General features: G+C 36.9%; 1 protein-coding gene across 1 annotated transcript in view; it reads right to left on the bottom strand.

Annotated features, from left to right (window-relative positions):
- Window positions 1–22301, bottom strand: part of Antxr2 (ANTXR cell adhesion molecule 2) — a 129737-nt gene that overhangs the window by 59540 nt on the left and 47896 nt on the right. The window contains exons 11-13 of the mRNA XM_010628532.3: window positions 13148–13243; window positions 1995–2039; window positions 1102–1194 (exon numbers count right to left, since the gene is read on the bottom strand). Of these exons, the coding sequence (XP_010626834.1) occupies window positions 1102–1194; window positions 1995–2039; window positions 13148–13243 (234 nt within the window). The remainder of the gene's footprint in view (window positions 1–1101; window positions 1195–1994; window positions 2040–13147; window positions 13244–22301) is intronic.

Below are 22301 nucleotides of genomic sequence, written 5' to 3'. Positions count from 1 at the left end.
TGTCAGCTGAATGAATAGTAATTCTGTAAAGGGGAAACTCTCTAAAGAAATCTGAATTTTGTTAGAATCAGTAAAAGAAGAAAACTACAACTCTTGTGGGGTTGTTAATGACCTTACTGATTTTTAGTGGCAGTAATGGGACAAGGCACAATGGAGAGATAAGCTATGATGACAAACACATAAAAACAAGAAGTAAAATTAAACAACAACTAATAACGAGGATATGTAAGGATCTGTGTTGAATAATACAGCTATTTCATCAATGAGAAAATTTCTCAAAGTGGTCCTAGGGATGGGATGCTGATGTATTTAAATTCTTCTTAGGGGCTCAGTTCTGGCAATGACTGCTTCTTATCAATTAATCTATTGCTTCAAAAGCATTTTATGATGATGAGAAAACCTCATTTGATTTTTAAGATAAAATGTTACAGCTGGGGATTTGGCTCAGTGGTTCCACTGCCTGCCTCACAAGCGCTGAGTCCTGAGTTTGATCCCTGGTACCAAAAAAAAAAAAAAAAAAAAAAAAAAAAAAAAAAAAAAACAGCACAGGCTTACTGTGCCTTCAATGAAATGTTACAGTTTGACTTTAATCCAACTTTAAATCAGTCTACAAGTTCAATGCATTCCATAAATGATATGTAATATTCATTAGGATACTTCATAAGTAGTAACTAAAAGTTTTTTTCTGTTTTAAATATACTTCCTCTGTATTTGTGACAAAGTCATATTCATGTCATTGAACATTTTACCATTTTTTTTTCCTCAAATAGTCCTATTGGATCTCTTCAAAAAAAGCATTGTTGCAACTTTAAGGGTCTCGCTTTTTTACAATAGTTCCATGCACTAATTTTTTCCAAAATAATGAGAAAAACTCTAGCTTTTTTTTTTGTCCTTTATATTTCAGAGAATTTATCAATGAATCCTTTGACTAATGAAAACGGCTAGACTGAATCATACAAAAAGATGTATCCAGAAAATCCCAGAGAGGAGTAAAACTGGATATATGAATTATGAGGTGAATTGTGAAAAGCACATTTTACATTGTTTAATAATCCCAGAAATACAAATTCCCAATTAGCAGCTTTTTTTTAGGGTACCAACCTCCATTCTTTTAATTCCTCCAACCCCTCGGCCACCATAATAGGAAGCATCCACAGTTGGCCATTTCTTGTTGGGTAGAGGATCTTCTTCTTCCTGTAGACATAGTTTTTAAATTAATTTAATCACAATGTTGTTTAGTCAGAGCCAGATCAAATGTAAATTTTTAGTAATGCTATTGCTATGGAAAACTATAAAAATTATTTATAAAATATGTGGAGATCAGGTGAAGTTCTATAAGCCATTCAGACTATCTCCCTTCTCAAATTATAGGTTTCTCCCGACCTCACCCCTAAATTACCAAAAACTGTTCTTTAACTATGGGCATCATTTGCTTATTAGAAATCTATCATTTCATGCTTAAAAAGATAAAACATTAAAGTTAAGGCAGCATTTCTGTAACCATTTAAAGAAGAGAATATATAAGTTCAAACTCTGAAGTTTATTGTGAAAAGACAGATACTTGAGAAGCTCTGAAATACCAGTATTATTTTATGTAAGTAATATGAATTTGGGTAACAGAGTAATATAAAAAGCAATAACCATGTTCACGAAAGAAATAAGATCTTTAAACCGCCATGTGAGATCTTGCCACTTTTTATAAATAAAACAAGTGTCATCAGGACTATGACTATATTGCCATAAAAAGTATATTTAATCTCCAGATACTGTCCTGATGGTCACTCTATATCTACCAATGCATGAAGGTCCCATTTTTCTAGAGCATGAAATAAATGGTGAGATAAAAAAAAAATAACAAGTGATCTTCATCAAGTAAAAAGTCAATAGTTAAGTATCAGTTTTTTTTTAAACAACAAATGGAACTGATCAAGTTGAAGGGTGGTATCTACACACAGGGGGAAATACCCATATCTATTTACTAGGCATGCATTTACCTGTTTAGGTGCAGGTGGTGGTGGTGGAGGAGGATCTTTGATAACCTGTGCAAAAATTAAATTACATTTTTTAAAAGTTCCATGGTATAAGGATGATATAATAAGGATGTGTAAAAATAATTAGATTGGTAAAATACTGTGGTAACACCAAAGATGACCCAATGAATTTTGCCTTCTAAAATTCATGACCCTTCCTCTGAATATGGGCTTGCCTATTACTAGCTTTTCACCAGCCAAATGAGGTAGTATAGTACCTCATGACTTTTCAGGATGAGTCAAAAGAAGCTTCTTTCCTTCTCTCGTCACCCTTGTGACACTGTGGAGGAATTTTGCTGTCACAAGTCTGCCCAGAGACCCTTGAGCTGTAGGAAAGCCCATGATGACGTTACATAAGCATTGGGTGGTGACAGGGACAGTGGCTAGCCTTCAGCCATTTCAGCCATCCCTGCTGATAAGCTAAACATGTCAGAGAAGAACTGATCGTGGACATCATATCGAGACACAGTGAGCTTGCAGATAGCTCCATCTCAGCTGATACAGCTGTGATTGCATGAGATTCCCAGTCAGAATCTTCTAACTTAGCCTGTCTTCCCCTTACAACCAGGAGGATACTAAATTGTTTTAAGATAGTTTTAGCAAATCAACTTTTTGGTCAAGATTTCTTTCCTGTACATGGTTCCTAAAGAAATCTTACATGGCCAATTATTCATGTGAGAGGAATAGCGCCTAAGGCTTAACTTGAGATGACCTCATTGGTCCCACTACATCTGAACATCATCAGGACAATTGATGTCATCAGGATAGAAAAATCCTTTCCCAAGTTCTAATTTTCTGATAATTCAGGTACATATCCTTGTCTCTACATCAAGAGGAAAAACTGAAAACATAACTACTTTACTTCGTCTAGTGTCAAATATTTCAATTACATTAAAAAAATTCTTTTTAATTTGGGCTGGGGATGGAGCTCAGTGGCACAGTACCTTGGGGCAAAGCACAAGGCTCTGAGTTCAATTCTCTGTAGCAAAAAAGCAAAAAAAAATTTTTTTGAAGATTTAAAACAAAAGTGACTTTGAAAATGAGGTATCACTTCTACCTCATCAAGGAATTATTATTACTACGTAGCAAGTTACCATTACCATGGCTATGTTTTTGTTTTTTGTACGTAAACATTTCCCCGTGAAGTGGTACCAGTCTAATATTTTCATCAGAATAACCGGAGATAGAAAAGGGGATGAGAGTATAAATGAGATACAACGGATAACACCCTGAGCAAGATGAGTGACAAAGATCTGAGGATTCACTGTGGGAGTCTATTTCTTCATCAATGTTTGAAAGTTTCTATAACAAAGGGTTTTTTAATTTTAATATTATTAGTACTGTTTAGATAACAGGCCCCAAATTATCCATATATGTATTGTCATCATTCAGATTTTAGCTTAGATCTAAATCTCAGAGAAAAAACATACAAACAATAACTAAAACTACACAAATATAACTGGACAATAACTGAATTTGACTGAATCTCTTGATCCTACAAAATATGTCATTTTTTTCTATTTAAACCTTTAATTCTATTAAAAAACACAATTCTATTCTTAATAATGTAGAAAGATAACAATCCGTAACTATTTTTAACAATAAGCACAGGAATAAGTGGCATGGGAGATTAAGGTTTAAAATAACACTGTAATTAAACAAAATAAATGTAAGGTGATTAAGCTATAGATACATTTCTTTATTTATTCTTTGTAGATTCTTTATTTATTCTTTATAGATACATTTTCTTTATTTAAAAGGAGGTTGTTGGGACCGGGGAATTAGCTTGCAAGTGCAAGGACCCAAGTTTGATTCCCAGTACCAAAAAACAAGAGGAAGTTATGAACCTATATGTCTAAAACAAGCAGTAATTCCAGATCTGTCAGCATTTCTCACTCCATCAGGTAAAACCAATCCAGTTTTCTTCATTCAGAAGCCAAGTCTTCCTCCTAGCTTTCTCGTTTCTTTCGAGTAGATCACTCCAGTTGCAGCCTTAAATTGCTGGCATAATCTATAATTTCTTTCTCACTTCCAAATGACTCTATCACATAGTTCCCATGTCCAATAGATTTTTTAAAAATCTCTCCCTTTATCTAACCCTTTTCTCCCCCATGAATTCTCCATATTTCCAAAACACATTGAGTCCCCTGAAATGCACAGATATTTCTTTGATTTTCCCCAGCATTTATCAAAGTTGACAATTTTATTTAGCTCCAAAAATACATAAATTCCATAAGAACAGATTTTGTGTCTGACTAACTTCTCACTGCATTCCCAGTACTTAGGAGAGTGTCAGGCACAAGTATGACTTTCAAGGAAGTGAGGCAGGGGAAGAAAAAGGAATTTAGAAAGAAAAATGAGAGATCAGAAAAAGAAAAAAAAAGACAAAAATTAAAAAAAGGAAGAAAGGAGAGAAAAATGCAGAGAGGAAAAGAAGGGATGGGAAAGGAGTAGAAGAGGGTGAGAGGAAGGGAAAAACAGAATGGAATACTGAGAGAACAAAAAAAATGATTATTTTTATTCCATTCCCACCATAGCTCCCTAAAATCAGGAACTTGAAATTCTCTGAATCTCAAAAGTATCTAGTACATTTTCAAGACCTCGAATGTATACACAACCCAACTCCAATATTCTGAGTAATTCCCATCAAAGTGTAGTCCCAGTATATTTGGACTGCTTCAATAAGAAGAAATTCACCACCTCACAAAGAAACTGTCAAGGAACTTATCCTTTCAAAGTTTTTCCCCCAAATGAAGGCAAAGTTTCGCTTTCTGTATCTATATTTTCTACTCTTTACTCTTGGTCCTACAATCTGGGAACAAAGAAACACAGATACATAAAAATACACACAAATACATACACACATAATTTTTCCATAAGAGAAAAATGTCTAGTTTTGAATACTAAGATAACTAAAAACTGCACGGGTGAACAATTCATGATTCATTAGATTGGATTTATATGTTTATTTTGTAATTTTTAAATTAGCCCTTTAAAGTGTAGATTTTAAGGGAAATAACCATTTCTTCCTTCTTTCCAAATAGTATCAGTGCCTAACAGACCTAAGACAGTGGTCTACAGAAAGCAGATATTAAAACTATATTACAAAATTAAATTGAAAGAATTGAGAATGTTAAAGAAGGATCATGGTCCATCTCCATGTCTAGAGGAAAAATATATATTATAAACGATACACAGGTACTGACAGATTTCCACGAAACTAAAATATTACTGGTTCCAAAGAAAAGGAAGCATTAAATTTTTCAAAGAGTAAAGTCAGAGAGCTAACAAACTCAATGACAGCTGGTAAGTTTTAGATCATCAAGTTTCTTCATCTAGGAAATAGATTAATTATAGGTCTTTTCCAACATGAAAATTCTTTAAAAATAATAAATATACATATCACAATGTTTCTACTAGGTCTTTCACTTCAAAGCTTTTCCATAACTAAGCGTGGCCATATGTCTATGTGCATTGTACTCATTCCAGAAAAGAACCTTAGGATTTAGGGTTTTTTTCCAAAAACATGTAAGTATCTTATATATGACTAAACTTATTATAAATTTAAAGTGATCTTGAAAACCTGGCATGTATGTATAGGTTTTACATTGTTAATAATGGAAATTAAACCCTTAAAGCTCTACCTAAGTCAAATTTCAATCTAGTAAATTAAGATACACAGTCACCACCACAAGTAAGAGGACTTTCAGGAACTGAGCCTGAGCTAAGGCTCATCTCTGTGCTTTTTTTCTTATTAACAGTAACCATGGGAAAGGGACAAAGAGACAGAAGGAGGGAAGAGGAAAGTAAAACTAATGTTATGCACATGAAACAACACCCTACAGTGAATTTAGTCATCATGTACTACAAACATGTACTTTAAATTTTTTTAAAACTTTAAAAAAGGAATCATCCTTTATTGGTGTTGCCATACCATGCCCTAAATATTTTGTTTTATTAACAATTCAATGAAATTACTGTTTATCCCCATTTTAAATATAAGAAAATGAAAGCTCTACTTTTCAATGATTTTCCTTAAGTGTGTGGAAAGAGAAATCACAGAATTAGGATTCAAACCCAGGATCCAAATCCATCCCCCTTAAACTCTGAGTTCAACTTCTGCCATATGACATTCTAAAACAACATTCGTACTGCACAGAGAAAGTAGGCAGAAGACGAGGCCTAAGATTTGCTGAGCAATTGTTACTTACTAGGGTAGATGAGGGGATGGATGGATGGGTTGAGGTATGGATAAATGGATGAATAAACAGTTATATTTAAAGCTTACAATAACTGTGTATGGTAGAGATTATCATCATTTCATAGAAACATAACACGTTTACTACTATACTTATTATCATTCAGCTAGAAATGCAGGGACAGAAAAAAATTGGTTTTCTTGTGATATTTCAAAATGCTCCCCTACACCACATGACCTTGTAAGTAACAAAGGAAGATGAAAATAATCTAAGGCCATTTGGCTCAAATGCTGACAAAAGCAAAAATCTGTGTCAATGTGACATCCCTACATTTCAGTGAAACTAATTCAGGAGAAAGGAAAAACTTACTGTTGCCTAAATGCATTAAAAATAACAGTCATGAGACTCCCATTCTTATATTAAATAGTGCAAAAACACATTCATTTCAGAAAAGGATGTATTCATAGGCACCATATTTTATGAGAATTTACAGATTTTAAAAGGCATAATATTGCCTAGTTGCCAGGATTTTTTTCCACTTAGCATCCTTCATCTCTGTATTGAAAATTCTGGAAAACACTTTCACCACTTTATGAACCATATGCAGAGTTTGACTCTTCTCCAATTTTTTTTTTCATTTGTTATTATCATCATCAGAGAGGATTACATCTCATCTACTTAGCTGCTAGAATGAAGATTCAGTTTGGAGGAGAGCCGATTTCTTTCTTTAAAAAAAAAAATTTAGCTGCTTCAGGCAACAGTCCCTTTGATCTGCTCATTAACACTTTTCAAATGTTCGAGTGATGTGGGCATTCTTTGCGCTAGAAAATGTCAGCACTGGAGCCTGCAGCCAGCTCGATGCAATCATATGTTCTGATATTCAGAGAGAGTGAGAAGAACTGTCAACAATGAACGGCTTTGGATATTAAAAAAAAAAAAGATGCCGTACAAGGACTGTAGATCAAGTAGCCCTGCCGAACTGAATATTCCCAGTGACTCAAAGAAATGCTCTGTGACCTCATAAGGGCCTAAGAGCCCACAGAGGAAAAAAATGTTCTTAGTATTTATTACAATTTATTTAAAATATACATGTGGGTCTTCCTTTTATTCTCTCTTTTCTTTTTGATAAAATCAGAGAGCAAGTATAGTGCCTTTCTTGTGCAGCACATACACACAAAGTTGTCATATTCATATGTAAGTTTATTTCTGAATTCCCTAAAATTGTACATTTTCAATATCTACACCAAAAGATGGTCCAGATTATCTCATCCTTTTCCTTTCCTCCTTGGAAAACTCATATCAATGTTCAAAGAACCTTACTTTGAACAAACAAATAAGCAGCCATAAATCTAGACAATAAAATGCCAAAGAAGGCCTGCAATGAACAGTGTGAGAGAACGTTCTGCCAGGAATTAAGTAAAGGTACTGCTGTCAAAACAAATAAACTAAAACCAGGACGAATCTGATACCGTGTTTCAGAACTGATGCTCTGTTGAAAAGCATCACCATGGAAGCAATACGTCCCCTCATCACACTGTTTTTCAAGGCAGCAACCAAACATAAATCACTTTAATTAATGGTGCAAGGAAGGTATATTAAAATTTAAATTACTCCTGTTTTATTGTGCACTTCAAAAAAAAAAGAAAGAAAGAAATCAGGCTGCTCTGAAGGTAACTCAATAAAGGCACCAGGAGCCCACCTCAACAATAAAAAACCAGTGCAATGTAGAAGCATTATTACTATGTAAAAAGAACAGCACAGCTGTTGCTGGCTAAGAAAATGATTCCAAGATCCTCCATCTGATATGTCCTGTCTATGAAACCTCCACTTCTTTAAATTAGGTTTTTAAAAGGTAGCTTTTTAAATTGTTTTCTAAATTATAATTCATGAGAACTTTCCTGTAACATCCTAAATATATGAAGAAAGAATGAACTTGCAATTTTCCCTTCAGAATGGAGGACTTTGGCAGAGGACACTAGACCAAAGTGAACATTTATCACCTCCAGCATGTTCATGCATTTATTTGCAGCTGTATAACACACTCATTGACAACACTCTAGAAAGCCTTTTCTTGCCACCTCATTAGCCTTACATCTGTAATTCTGCGGAGTGTCTGGTTACCCCAAATCGTGTAACTATATAACTGTCATTTCTGCTATCTGATTAGTAAAACAAATCTGCCATAAACTCTATGAGTTTTCCAAGGTAAACAATGATTACAATATCTATATTCCCTAATATCTCACTTGTAATTCAATAAGTGCTAAGTTTTGTCTTAACCCTTCCTGCCCCCTTTTTTAATCTAAGAAAAGAGAAATGCTGCTGCCAGGGTCTTTGTTAAAGAAAAGCAGTTGCACAGGACGGATGTGAGAATACTCAAAGATGAAATACAGACTCTTAAACAGATGGCAAGAAATAACTTCACACAGAAATGAGAACTTTTCCCCTTATGGAACTGTTTGCAAACTCAATACAACCTATAATTCACTGATGATAAGCCTGGAAATTTGTATTTTCATAATGGTTCTATGGTTAAAAGTATTACTAAATAAAATTTTTCAGATATCATTGGTTTTGACTTCCACTTTTGCGAACAAGCCCAAGCACACACAGAGGACATCATCAGTGACATTTTAAATAACATCATCTCTCTCTTTCCTCCATAAAAACATATTAAAATGAACTGCAAAGTTTAAAATGACAAAATAGTAGCATATTAAAAGCATGTTGGGTGACCAATAGTCTATAATAAAGGGTTTCCCTTTCCTCTTTTAATTCTATGATCAGTTTCAGCAGTCTGATTCTAGAAGTCAGGGGTCTGAACTGGCTCTTCCAGGGTTAAAACTCAGGGGGACAGAAGGTGGGGGCAGAGCTGGCCTTCTGCACACTCCAAGGGTAAATCCACTTTTGCTCATGCCAGCACTGCCTGGCTTGTGACTGCTCCTGCCGCATGGACACTGTGCCTTCGCCACACTGTTGTCTAAAGTTGTGCTGGCTTTGGCAGCACATAAACTAACATTATTGTCTAATATCTCTCTTATAAGACCTCTCCTTGCATGTAGGGATGGCCCGGATCATCCTGTGAATCTTCCCATCTCAAAATCCTCCGTTTAATCACAATGCAAAGCCCCTGTTACCACACCTGATACCATTCATGGGTTCCAAGGGTTAAGTCCTGGACATCTTTAGGAATCTTAATCATCTCACCGCAGGAGCCTTTTCTAAACACTCCGACCCCTGGAGATGCCTCACTCAGCCCACCTTCTTCTCCGGGAGAAGCCCAACAGCCACCCCTTGAGAGCCTTCCCACTGCTGAGGCAGAAAAATAAATAACTAAACTAACAAATGAACAAAATCAAATTGAGAACCTGAGTATTTCTGTCCAAGAGGATCCTCTTTGAGTAATGGATTAGACACCTGGAAGCATCCACCTCTGTATAACGAACGATTTCACTTTTCAGAAAATGTGATTCAGATTTCACAAAACAGGAAGTGGCTGAATGAAGAGGATGTGGCAGACAGGGGAGTCTCTGTTCAGATGCTTCCCCAGGCTTCAGCTCCTGATCAGAGCTTCGGATACCCAGAAAGATGGAGCACTGACACGCTCCAAATGGGCCTCAGAACATTTTCAGATATTTAGTCATGTTTCAAAGATCAGACTTAAATATTTGTTGCTAGTTCCTTAGATATATTTAAATAAACAACAAATTTGGAGCCAGGTGTGGTGGCACGTGTCTAATCTCAGCACTTGGGAGGCTGAGGCAGGAAGATTGTTATGATTTCAAGGCTAGCCAGGACTCCATAGTGAATTCAAGACCAGCCCAGATTACATAGCAAGTCCCTGTCTCAGCATTGCACAAATATATTTTCTGGAACAAACAGACTAAAATAAACACCCTGCAATTGTACTCCAACATCCTTTGAAATACTCAAGATCCTTTTTTACAAGATTATGATCTCATTTCCTCTTTCTTTGCACATCCCCTCTTCATTTTTCTCTAGCGCACTTCCCTTCTGGTTTAAGACTTCAACTAGCTACATTTTGCTCGAGATATTTCATGCTGGCTGTATGTAAGGTGGGATGGCTGTCACTAATTTTCCACTGCATTCATGGAGAGATCTCAGTGGAACACAAGTCTTACTCAATCTCCAGTGAGGGAAGCTTCTGCAGTACTGTACCAGAAGCAAACGTCCTTTCAGGTGGTTATACTGATAGAGTGGCCCCTCATCACCCCAGGACACAGTCAGACTTCCTGCAGGATGTAGGAGGCCCCTACCACACAGAGTTCTTGTGAAAACCTAAACTCTTTTCCACTTTCCTCCTAACATTGCCCAAAGCACACCAGAGGAACCCCGTTTTACACATCCTTCTCTTGAAATATCCTTCCTCAACTACTCATGTCTGTCACCATCCATACCCTGTTGGAGGCCAGAAACTAGTCACGCTTTTGTAAAACATGTCCTTTATGTTCTTCCAATTCTTCAGACAAGGTGCTTTTGCACACTCATGACCCTGTGTTTACACTTTTCACACTTCTGTGCTTCCACATTAAAGAGTGAATTCTATTTGTATCCCAAATTCCTAGAATAGTACCTGAAATCTACTGTGTGATATTGCAGAATTTTGCCTCTGCCTTTTCCTGCCTTATTTGGTGCTGGGGATTGAACAGAGAGGGCTTTCACACTGGCTACATCCCCAGTACTTCTTTTTTTTACTTTGAGGCAGGATATTGCTAAGATACTAAGTTGTTTAGGCTGAACTCAAACTTGCGATCATCCTGCCTCAGTCTCCCAGAGTGCTGAGATTACAGTGTGCAGCATCACACCCAGTTCTCCTTCCTTTTAACCTACTTTAGGAAACATTTGCTAGGATTCATTTGTGTTTGGTGTGACTATAAGTTCATGCTTAGGACTAGCTGCTTTTCAATCTCCATTTCTAAGAATGAAATGAAGGTAGTTCTCTCTATTAAATAAAGCTCCATAATTAACAACCATTCATGTTTCTGAGGATAGAAAGTCTTTTAACATCCTATCATACAATTAAAGGGACATCTCTGTGCCTTGCACAAAGACAGCACCATGATTTATACTCTGCAAAACCTCAGAGTTAGACAGATCTTGTCTTACCACCTAATGATTGCGTTCCCTCTATAGTATCTGAAATGATAGTAAAAAATCTATATTTATGCACATTGAAAACTTCACAAAGAAACCTATTTAAGCTTTTACATGTGTCTTGAAAAAAAAATAGTCCACATTTTGATACTTTTGACTCTTCAAGTCAATAGTAAATGGAACTAGAAAGTAATGAAGGAGGAAATCCAGCACTATGAAGTTTAAATTAAAAAACCAAGGAGCACAAATCACATTAGGCCACCTTTTTGCTTTTTAATTTGAGATTCAAGAATGCTAAGCACCCTAAAATAGCCATATCTAGGATAATCAAAATTACAACAGGAAACTGTTTGAGCATAAATTGCTATGGCAGGAAACTGATTAGTTCAGCAAAGAGACAGGATGCTTCTTGTCTCTACTGTTGTCTGAGTTCATCCAATGGCCCTCCATGGGCCAACTGCTCTGAGATAAAAGATTATAAAGTTGCCTCATGGAAACAGAGTGAAGGACAATTAATGATGAAGGAGTAAAACAAAGCACAGCCCGAAACAGCTGAAAAGCTGAAGTTAGTAGGCAAAGGTGAAGGGGAGAGAGACAGACTAGTAATATGCAAAATGCTATGATCTATAGAATATAAAGTTCTATAAAGTGTGCTTATAATAAAAGGAACTCCCAAAATAAGAGAGTATGCATGCTTGCAAAGAAGTTTTCCTTGAACTAATCTTTTTCATGGAACTTGAACAGTCTACTTTGAATTTCTTGAAATGTGCTCAAATGAATTACTTAACAAACTCTCTATGGTAAGAAGAACAATGCCTCCTCATTCACTGCTCTTGTGAAAAAATTAACTTATATGGCAAAAGGGATTTTGCAGATGTGATTAAGATTAAGGACCTTAAGATGGGAGAGGGTCCTGGACTACACAAGTGGGTCTGATTAATCTCAATGGTTTCTTAAAATTGGAAGAGCTTTCCCACCTACATTCAGACTCCGAGGTGTAATTATGGAAGAGGGATCAAGAAGATACAATGTGTCATCCAAAATGAAAAAAAGAGGCCATGCAGCAAAGGATGCTCATGGCCTCTTGAAATTGGCAAAGATAAGGGAACAAACTCTCCCCCAGTTTCAGAAAGGAATGCACCCTTGCTGACACTTTTTAAGCCCAGTTAAGTCCAGATCTTTTATATAATAAATTGATGTTGCTTAAGTCACCAAGCATGTAGCAATTTACCACAGCAGAAGCACAGAGGTAATACAAACTGATCTCCTTTCATAGGCTTCACATGTGAAAACCAAAATTGAAACCATCTGTTATTACTCCAAAAGTGACTACTTAGAAACCCTCACATCTGCACTTATTTCTAAAATGTTTTTCAGAGGCAAACAAAGATCCTGAAATAATGAATCCTTCAAAATGGAAACAAAAGAGTCAATAAGCACTTTTTTAAATTGAGAGATTGCCAACTGCTCTCAATGAATCCAACATAAAAAAGTTATTAATTTTCTTGAGTTTTTCTTGAGCTCGAGTGGAATACCATTTACCTTAACTCTTTCCCTTTCATTTCTCAACACCTCATCCCAAGAACCTGACTGTGAAGAGCTTTTGAGGTGAAATTTCATAATAGCCACTGACATGCATGTTTTCTAGAATTGATTAGAATAGTGAAATGAGTAAAATTCAGTTTGCTACTTGGAAATTTGAAGGAGTTGAGTAATGTGGCACTATATGTCAGGCTTTACTTTACATCATACTGATTAAAAAGTAAATAAATAAAAGTAGAGTTGCAAATCCTTCTTACTCACCACTTTGCAGCAAAGGGGCCAAAACCACCACATCAAACCAATGCCCACAAGTAGCAATAAGACCAAAATAGCAATGAGGGCTGCAATTCCGTTGGACTACAGGAGGCAAAGACAAAAACAAAGCAGTCAGCAATCTTAAGTCACATCCCACACACACACTTTTAAGAAAACATTAGAAAATAATACTGAGTATAATGGTGTCAGATCATTCAGCTATATTCTTTTCAATTCTATAAATTCCTTTAGCTTTCATTTAATAATGTCAGGTTATGTTGAGATAGACAGTAATAAATATAAAATCTTTGAGAGTGGTGCATACTTTTTCAATACTTCTTAAAAAAAATGTAGAGAGGAAAAAAATGACTATTTAGGGTTAAAGAAATGCTCCCTATCTTTTGGATGTAGGTAGGAATCACCTGGGCTCAAGCATGATTACCGCTGTATAGAATTTTTCCCCACTATGCTGATGGAACACCATTCGTTTTTATTCTTAAATAATCAGGTAAGATGACTACAAAAAAAAAAAAAAGTAGATGACAAATCATCTGCAATGGCTCTTGCTGGCGATGTACATCCATGTCAATGAAATATGCAGTCTGGTGAATTCAAGGAACAGAGGATCTCTGACTGCAGCTCAGGAACTACCCACAGGAGAATTACACAGGTATCCTTCACTTCCTGACTGCCCAGCCCATCCAGCCAGAACGCACTTGCTTTGGACCCTGACGTCTGACCCCTTCATCTCAACAGCTTCTATTGTCCCACCAGGCAGAAGTTATGCCACCTCCTCGGGGAAGACTGCTTCAGACTCTTTGGCAGAAACTGTCCCTCCAGATTGTACAACTCATACTTCTCTATATTCTAATCTTTAGCACTTTTAAAAATGCAATGACACTAATCATGATTCATTTTCAAAGCTAGAAAATCAGAGGCTAAGACCAATTAGTTTACTACTGTATATCAATGTCTGGCCTTAATATTATTTACTGAATGAATGCCAAAAAAGTAAGAATCCAAATGACACGACACCAAAAAGACTGTAAATATTGTTACTTTATGAATAGGGCCTTTAGCGTTTCCATGGAACAGTGTCTCCTAAACCTCTACTCTCTGGGATTCCCAGAAATAATGTGTGCCTTGGTTTGCCTCTGGGTTTTTTGGTTTGTTTGTTTGTTTAAGGGAAAGAATTCAAGAAAGAAAAAGAAATCAAGAAGAGTACATGCCTTGCAAGTGCAAGGTCCCGAGTTGGATAACCAGTACCAAAAGGAAAAAAAAAAAAAAAAAAAAAAAAAAAAAAAAGGCTGAAACAAGAAGATTTCAGGAAAATATGTATAGTAAGTGCTTTGTTTTTAAAGTCAAAGAAAACATTCAGAGCACATATCAAGCAACTTATAAAAATACCCAAAGTACATTTTTTCCCACAGAATTCTAAAAATCCATGAACAAATCAAGTTATTTTCCACATCTCTACTTATATTAAGGTATAAAATCTAGGCAAACAAACATAACAGAAGAATGTAAAACAAATACATTAATCTCATCTTCAAATACAAGATCTTATGGTAATACTCCCTTTATCTGTAAGTGTCCATGTACAGAACAAATGAAACACTCACATCAGACCCTTGCACGTGAGGATCTAATCCCAGAATTCACTGTGGCTACGTCACTCTACTGTAAGAGTTCTATGAATACCTGGCTCCCCTTTTCTCAGAATTCACACCCTATGTTCAGAAATAAGAACCTACAACTAGAAGCCACAAGCCTGCTAAAAGTTAGTGACTGGCTTGCAAAAACATGTGCCAAGAACAGGAAATTCAGAAAATATGCAAACAGAAAATAAAGTAGATTAGTCAACCCTGATACGTACTGAAAATTCTTGATCTTCCCTTGAAGAAAATGCCTCCATCAGTGAGAATGACAAAACACTGCTCTTCCAGATGCAAATATACACTAATTATAACAGTATTATCAGCCATACTCTTTCTAACAACTTGTTTAAAAAAATTAAAACTAAATTAGCCACAATTTCGAAAACCCACATACCTAACCTTAACGTATTTAAACCAAAATGATGGAAAAAAGATAAGAGGAAGCACTTAATTTATCACTATCTGAACATGTCACCTATTCTGAGACACAGTCCCTGTCTGCACCCACCCCAGACATTAGCTTAGGTAACTGCGTGCAGATTCAGCCTTTCCCATTTCCTTTATTTTGATTTCCAGTGCCTGATATCACAGCATAGAGCATATCAGTCATGAAAGAGAAATAACTTCATTGTTCCTGTAGCTTTATAAACAAATTAAGGGAAGGTCAAACACATAGACTTCAGCAAGCTTGCGAACAGCCATCATGGTGCAAACCCAAAACTCAATAACAAGATGAACAAAAGTATGATACTGGATAAACCCACACCTACATTTACGTCATGGGCAGAAACTAGAAGTTTCTTTTATTGAAATGCATCTCTCTTTAAAGAGAACTCAAGCCAAAAATAATCAATAAATATTCAACATGTGAATGTCATTTTTCTCGGACTAAATGGAACAAATATATATGATTAGAAGCTAAAATACATATTTTTTCATTAATCCAAGAAATATTCAATGAGCCTCCACTACATACTTGGCCATTAAATATGTGCCAAGGTTACAATATTGGACGAGTCTTCCCCAAGCCCTCTGGTCAGAGAGAGAAACGTTGAACAAATAATTATAAGTGTGAGGTGTGTGGAAGGAATATCCACCAGAAACATGGAAAAGTGAGAACTAACCTAGTGTAGGGTTTTGAGAGGAAATGCTTGAAGGATCATAAAAGGGCTGAGAAAGAGTACATTCAGAATGTGTGGTTGATCAGAGGAACAGAAAGGCCAGTGTGGCTGGGGCACAGAGCTGGAGGAAATTCTGGGTCTTCTGAAGAGGCTGAAGCAAAGAAAGGAGGCACAGATCTCTGAAAAACTGTAGTTCACAACACAGAAATGGACATTTGTTAAATTAATGGCCATTTGTTAGATGACCTTCCAGTTGACCATTTGTTACATTAATTCTGCCTAAAAACAGCTCTGAACAACTAGCATTTTCAGATGTCTACAAAGACTTGGGTATGAAAGTTAGATGAAGAATCTAATCTAAAACTCAGAATCCAGATGTTACAGAAGGCCAAAAGGACAAATTTCTTCTATGGATTATTTAGAGATATAGCACAGCTTCGAACTTGATGATAGGGAAGAAAGAATTTTCTAGTAATTCCAAACACATGAAGTTGTCGAACTGCATCTGCATCTAATTTCCTTTCCTTCATTAAAAATAAATTATGATAAATAATCAGAAATTTTACTCTGTCAAATATAACTGAAATTCTTCCTAGGAGAATCATAGAAGTATACAAACAAGTAAGAGTTACTACTATATTTTGCACAATAACTACTAGAAGAATCACTCAAAAGTTTCACAACACATGAGTAACATGTAATCTAGCTAGAAAATAACCACAGTAACTACATCAGAATAAAACAAACACAAAAAGGGGGGAACTTGGTCTCTTCAAGTTTGTTACTAAGATCTTACAGTTAGGGAAAGAAAAAGTCATAGAAAACCTGATGATTGCATTTACTGGAATTTTAACAAGTATTTTATGTCAAGAGTTAGTAAACTATGGTCCAAAGGCTAAATCAAGCTCAGCTGTTTTTTTTTTTTTTTTTGACTCAGCTATTTTTATTTCCTCCACAGGCTCAAAATTGTTTCTTAATTTATTACACAGTTTAAAACCTTCAAAAGAATAATTTGTTCCATGAAATTCAAATTGCAGTGCATGTGGCTTCATTGTACAGAGCCTCAGCTCTTTGTTTACACAACGTCTGTGGCTGCTTTTGTCCTAGAAGGGCAGGCTTGACTACCTGTGATAGAAAACACACAGTCCTACTAGCCTGAAGCATTTACTATCTGGCCTTTAAAAGAAAAGTATGCTGACCTCTGTCCTAGATAAACTGCTTTAGGATCTGGTTGAAAATGGCAGAGTGAAAGTGTTTGTTCTAGGCCGGAAAGAAACAGAGAGAACTCATTCCCAGTTCTAGCACTTAATACTGTGAAGCCAGGCAAGCAACTGAAGCTTACAAAGCTGCCAGCCTCCAAGGATCTGAAATCCACAGATTTCCCATTTATCAACACTTCCTTCCACCTTTGAGGGTGTGGGCCACACCCAAGAAGCAGCACCTTCTAATGTTTGCACTGATGCACACTGAAGACTTGGAGCTGCCTCTCTCTGCTCTGCACTCCTCACCGTTCTCAGCTGTAAAACTCACACGTCACTAACAGCCACCTCTCAAGTTGGGAGGAGTTTAAAAAGCCACAAAGTGCTCCACACTTGTCTAATAGTGTTTAGCACAGTGTCTGGCACGTGTGGCACTGCTCCAAGGACACAGTGATGCTACTGTGATTCCAAAGGCATCAGAAAACCAGTGGTGGCAAGATGGGGTGCAGGGGTGGGAGAGTGGGGAACAAACTTTCACTTTATTATTAAAAGCAGAGATACATTCAAGAGATCTTAGAAGAGATGAAGAGAAAGGACTGCTTAAATTCAAACCCTTCTCCAATTCTAATCTCTTAAGTCTAGTATAGTTTCCCTACTTCTAAACTAGATACACAGCAACTCTCATTCATTCACTTAGACAATAATCTTGCCTTGAGTGCTGTGAGTGAGGGCCAGGAATGAGGAACGGGGACTGGGTACAGACCTGCCAGGAAAGTCTCAAGGTAGATGTGCAAGGCCTGGGAGCAAACAAGGAATTGCAGCTCATTCCTCTGTATGCCTTAGCAGGACTGCTCCCTGGATGCTCTGGGAGCATATAAAGGGGCTTCACCTAGAGGATTTTCACAAGAACGAATCAATTGTCAGAGGAATGGTGTTTTCTTTGGTTTTTAAATGCCTGTGGAAGCCATCATGATGGGCAACATCACTACAAGCTTTTCGCCTAATCACCATATCTGAACATGCCTCAAAGACAAAATATCACTTAATCCAATGTCCAATACTTAGCATACTATTACAAATTATCTTTCTCTCTCTTGAGTACAGTTTCAATGTACAAATCACGCAGTGCATTTCATCAGCTCATGTCAGGCAATGTTATCACATCCTGGAAATGTGTGATGATGAGTTCAAAATATGGTTAGATCTAATGAGAAAAATAATTTTCCTATAATTACTCTCAATATGATATAATGAATTCTGATAGTATGATACCCTGGAATAATTAATGTAATAATAAAAGTCATCTGGAAGAGAAGGCTTCAAACCACCAGCCTGGGCTGGGACAAGGAGGTCCCAGGTGATCTCTTGGGCCCCTTATCAATCCTTGTCCTGGGTAACCACTCCCAGGCACTTCCACCAGGCCCTCTCTTCGTGTCAGAATGGCATCTTCCTTTCCCTTCGCTGTTTCATAATGTGTTCTACTTTTCCCATGTCTTGAGCTGTTCTTTACTCTCTCACCTCTTCACTGATTCTACTGACGATAGAACCTAACCCTTCTACTTCACCGAATTAAACTTAAAAGTTTCATCAAATTAGCTTTCTTGAGAGTGCAGCTACTTCCGGTCTCTGGTCCCCGATCTCCCTTTTTCCTAAAGACTGTACTTTAGAAAACTTGTAACTTCAAAATCTCTCTCTGCCCTTTGAAATCATTCCTTGCCCTTCTAATCTTCTTGCCCATTTTACAAACCCTGGAGGAATCTTTCAAAACTGCTGGGAGCCCTTCCTCTGAAAGCAACCATCAAGGAAGATAAGGGCTCCTACCTCAGTCTCTGCAGAACAGCAGAAGCCAACACCAATGAGCAACTTGCTCTTAGTTGTAGCACTGCATCCTGACAGAAGGTGGGAGAAAGCTTTTAACTAGCAGACACAGGTGGCCCCCAATCTTCTTAATCCAAGCTTTTCTGACTTCTTCAGCCTTTGACTTTAGCAGATTTCCATTAAATCTCTCTTCCCTCTTTCAATAGCTTTGAGTAAGTTCTTATTTGCCTGTTTCGTTTTTTCCAGGGCGATTTGTCTTTCACCCTGCATATTCCTTCTACTTCAAAATTCCTTTAACCCTAAATTCTCCCATCTTCCTTCCCTTTCTTCCTACTTTAATAAATGTAAAACTTAAATGTTGATGTCCAGCCCCAATTCCTCAATGAAGCTCAGCGCTATGTCTACAATTACCCATTTGATATCACTCAGTATATTTTCAAAGAAAATTTTCTTCTTGTCCAGATTCAGCTGTCTTTCTATGGTTCCAATAGTAAGCAGTATCATTCCTTCAGACTTTGGAATAAGCCATTACCTTCCAAACCGGGAAGTTATTTTATAAAATGCATTTCTTTTTTAATAGAGTTTTCACCAATTTTAGTCCTTTTTCTACTACCACACGTCAATTTAGAGCCCAAAGCTTTATGCCTTAATTCTAGCCTTTGTCGCTTAAAAGCTTTCTGTGTCCTGCTGTCTTTCCTTCCTAATTCTCTTTCAAAGCATTACTAATCTAATCTACCACAAATAACATGGTGCACCTTTACATTCATGCCTGAAGACTTTTTTAAAAAACACTATTATCTGCTACAGGCATAATCTGTGATTTCTCAGGCTAGTAAAACCTAAAATAATTTCTTACATGAGGCTTCTCATACTGACTTGCTAGATAATTGTTCTGCCAAATAACAAATACACAAGGAGAATGAAGAGGAGGAGACAGGAAAATGGGAAAAGAAAGAAAAAGATGGGAATGAGGGAAGGAGAGAGAAGAAGGGAGAGAAGAAAAAAAGGGAAACAGGAAGGCTGAGCCTGATTACTATAATCATACTACCTCAAAGGATATTTTAAAAATAAAGTGGCACGAAGAACCATTTTAGAATGAGTCTCCTTTCAACTTGAAAGAATATGAACACTTTCCTTTCCTTCCTTCATTTCAGCGTTGATATATCTGTGCCGTTGAGTGAGTACCACACGTCTATCAGGTAAACTCTAAACTGTCTGGTGTTTTACGTTATCGACAATCTGGTTTAAATTTTCTATCTCCAAGTTTTCCTTCCACTTATTTTCATTCTGACCAAATATATCTGCTCTTTTTAAACACATCTCTTCCCTGTTTTTTCTCTCTCTGGAATGTTCTTTCCCAGCCTCTTTCTTTACCTACATCATGATCTCTCTCCAAGGCCCAGTTTGTCTTGCGTTCTCCATAAATATAAAACTTTTTTCTAGTAGTCTTTCCCTTATAACAACTCACACAACCCCAACTCGCTCTGCACCACTCTCCTCATGCTCTTCTCTGTGTCCAGAGACTTTTACTTTCCCCCCATTAACCTCTGCTCCAGCCCCTGGCTGTCCTGCTTTTCTATACTCATCGAGTACTATGTCACAGGTAGGCTGTACTCCAGCTGCTCCGTGACCCTGGAACAGTCCTCCACCAGATGGTCTCCAGGCTCACTCCTTCACCTTCTTCCAGTCCTGGCTCAAATCTCATCTTCTCAATGAGAATCACTTCGACCCCTTATTTAATATTACAACTTCACTCCCTCCCCATCTCTGACACAACCATTGTTCTTTTTTCTGAAATCACATTACTCTTAAACCACCTAGAGCCAGATTGTACTCTCTCAACACCTAGCAGGACCTTCCTTGATCAGACTTATTAATGCCTGTTGAAAACAGAGATGAAAAGACAGCTGGAGACGTAGAATAGGGAAGATGGAAAGCAAACACCCTTTCAGGGGAGCTAAAGACCACAAAACTATCTCAAACGGCTTCAGTCATCCACACCCTGAAAGATCAGAAAAACTACCATTTGCAACATTCACAAAACTCACAAATTGCAAAACATATTACAGATGAAAAAAAAATAGTTGTTTTCAAAATAGGAGGTGCTGATAAAGTTATCCAAGGAGTTCAAAAGTGACCCAAGTTCCCATCTAAACACTCCTGCTGCACCTTACAATGAGAAGGATAACCACCTCTAAACTAAATGCTATTCTGTGTCTGTGAAGAAGTGTATCCTCTGAATTAAAACAATATGAAACCACAAAATTATGAAATATGAGAAAAGTTTAAGTTTGGGATTCTGATCTTTGGAGAACAGGAATTGCTCACTCTCTCTATATATATACATACACACACACACACACACACACACACACATATATAATATGTATATTCTTCCCTCCCTTCTCCCTTTGATTTATATTTCTTTTACAAAGAAAATATACTCTTAAAAGTAACAGCCATGTGGTCATGTTAGTGCTTTCTATTTGTATTTTCCATGAAATAACATCAAAACTTTATAAAAATTCACAGAATTACCTACATGGAAAAAAAGTCTCATGAATAAAGTTTACATTTCAACATACTGCATTTGAATCAGTGTAATCATCAATCACAACTAAAATACAGTTTCAAACTAAGATATTACTTATCAAAATCAAACTTCGTACATATGAGACGGCCCTAATTTTTAAGATGCACAAAATAAAGAAGTACCCATTAAGATATGCTAATGATTTCAAAATATGATAAATATTATTATAGGCAGCTAAGTTAGATAGAAATTGGTATACAATCAGAAGGATTGAGCTGTCAGGAAGTCCACAGAAAAAATAGACAGAATTGTCTCTGGAGGTGCATCTGAAGACTGTCTCAAGATAAAGACACAAGGACCAGGCCTACATACCTTCCCTAAGGAATAGGGAATACTCCCCTGAGCACCAATGTGGAATTATACTTTAACTGGTATCACCTGGTCTAGTAAAATCTAGATAGACACTGTTCACTCATGTGAGCGACCAGAACATCCGGACCCATCCCTTCCCAAATGCCCTAGTTCTTTCCATGTGCCCTTGCTAGATGAACTGCTTCCCTGTTGGACCAGTATTAGCTAAGCAGCTACACTTGTAATCCTACAGGTTGCTTGTAATTTGACCCATGTTGTACCCACGTTTTGACTTTGGTGTATAAATTACTCCTGACAAATGGCCTCTGTGACAACCCTCTTCCGCGACTACTCCTCTCAAGAGCTATCCTGTTCCTCAAAAGCCTTTTCCTACTCTTAACTTCCTTTGTCCTTTGGGTTCATTCTCAATTTCAGGGAACATGAACTCAGCATATCTGTCATCTAGCAGGCTGGGAGTTA

The sequence above is a fragment of the Fukomys damarensis genome, unplaced genomic scaffold (genome assembly GCF_012274545.1).
Source record: "Fukomys damarensis isolate Sample0158 unplaced genomic scaffold, DMR_v1.0_HiC HiC_scaffold_32, whole genome shotgun sequence".
In the NCBI taxonomy this organism is placed as follows: domain Eukaryota; kingdom Metazoa; phylum Chordata; class Mammalia; order Rodentia; family Bathyergidae; genus Fukomys; species Fukomys damarensis.
This window is presented reverse-complemented; position numbering and strand designations above follow the sequence as displayed.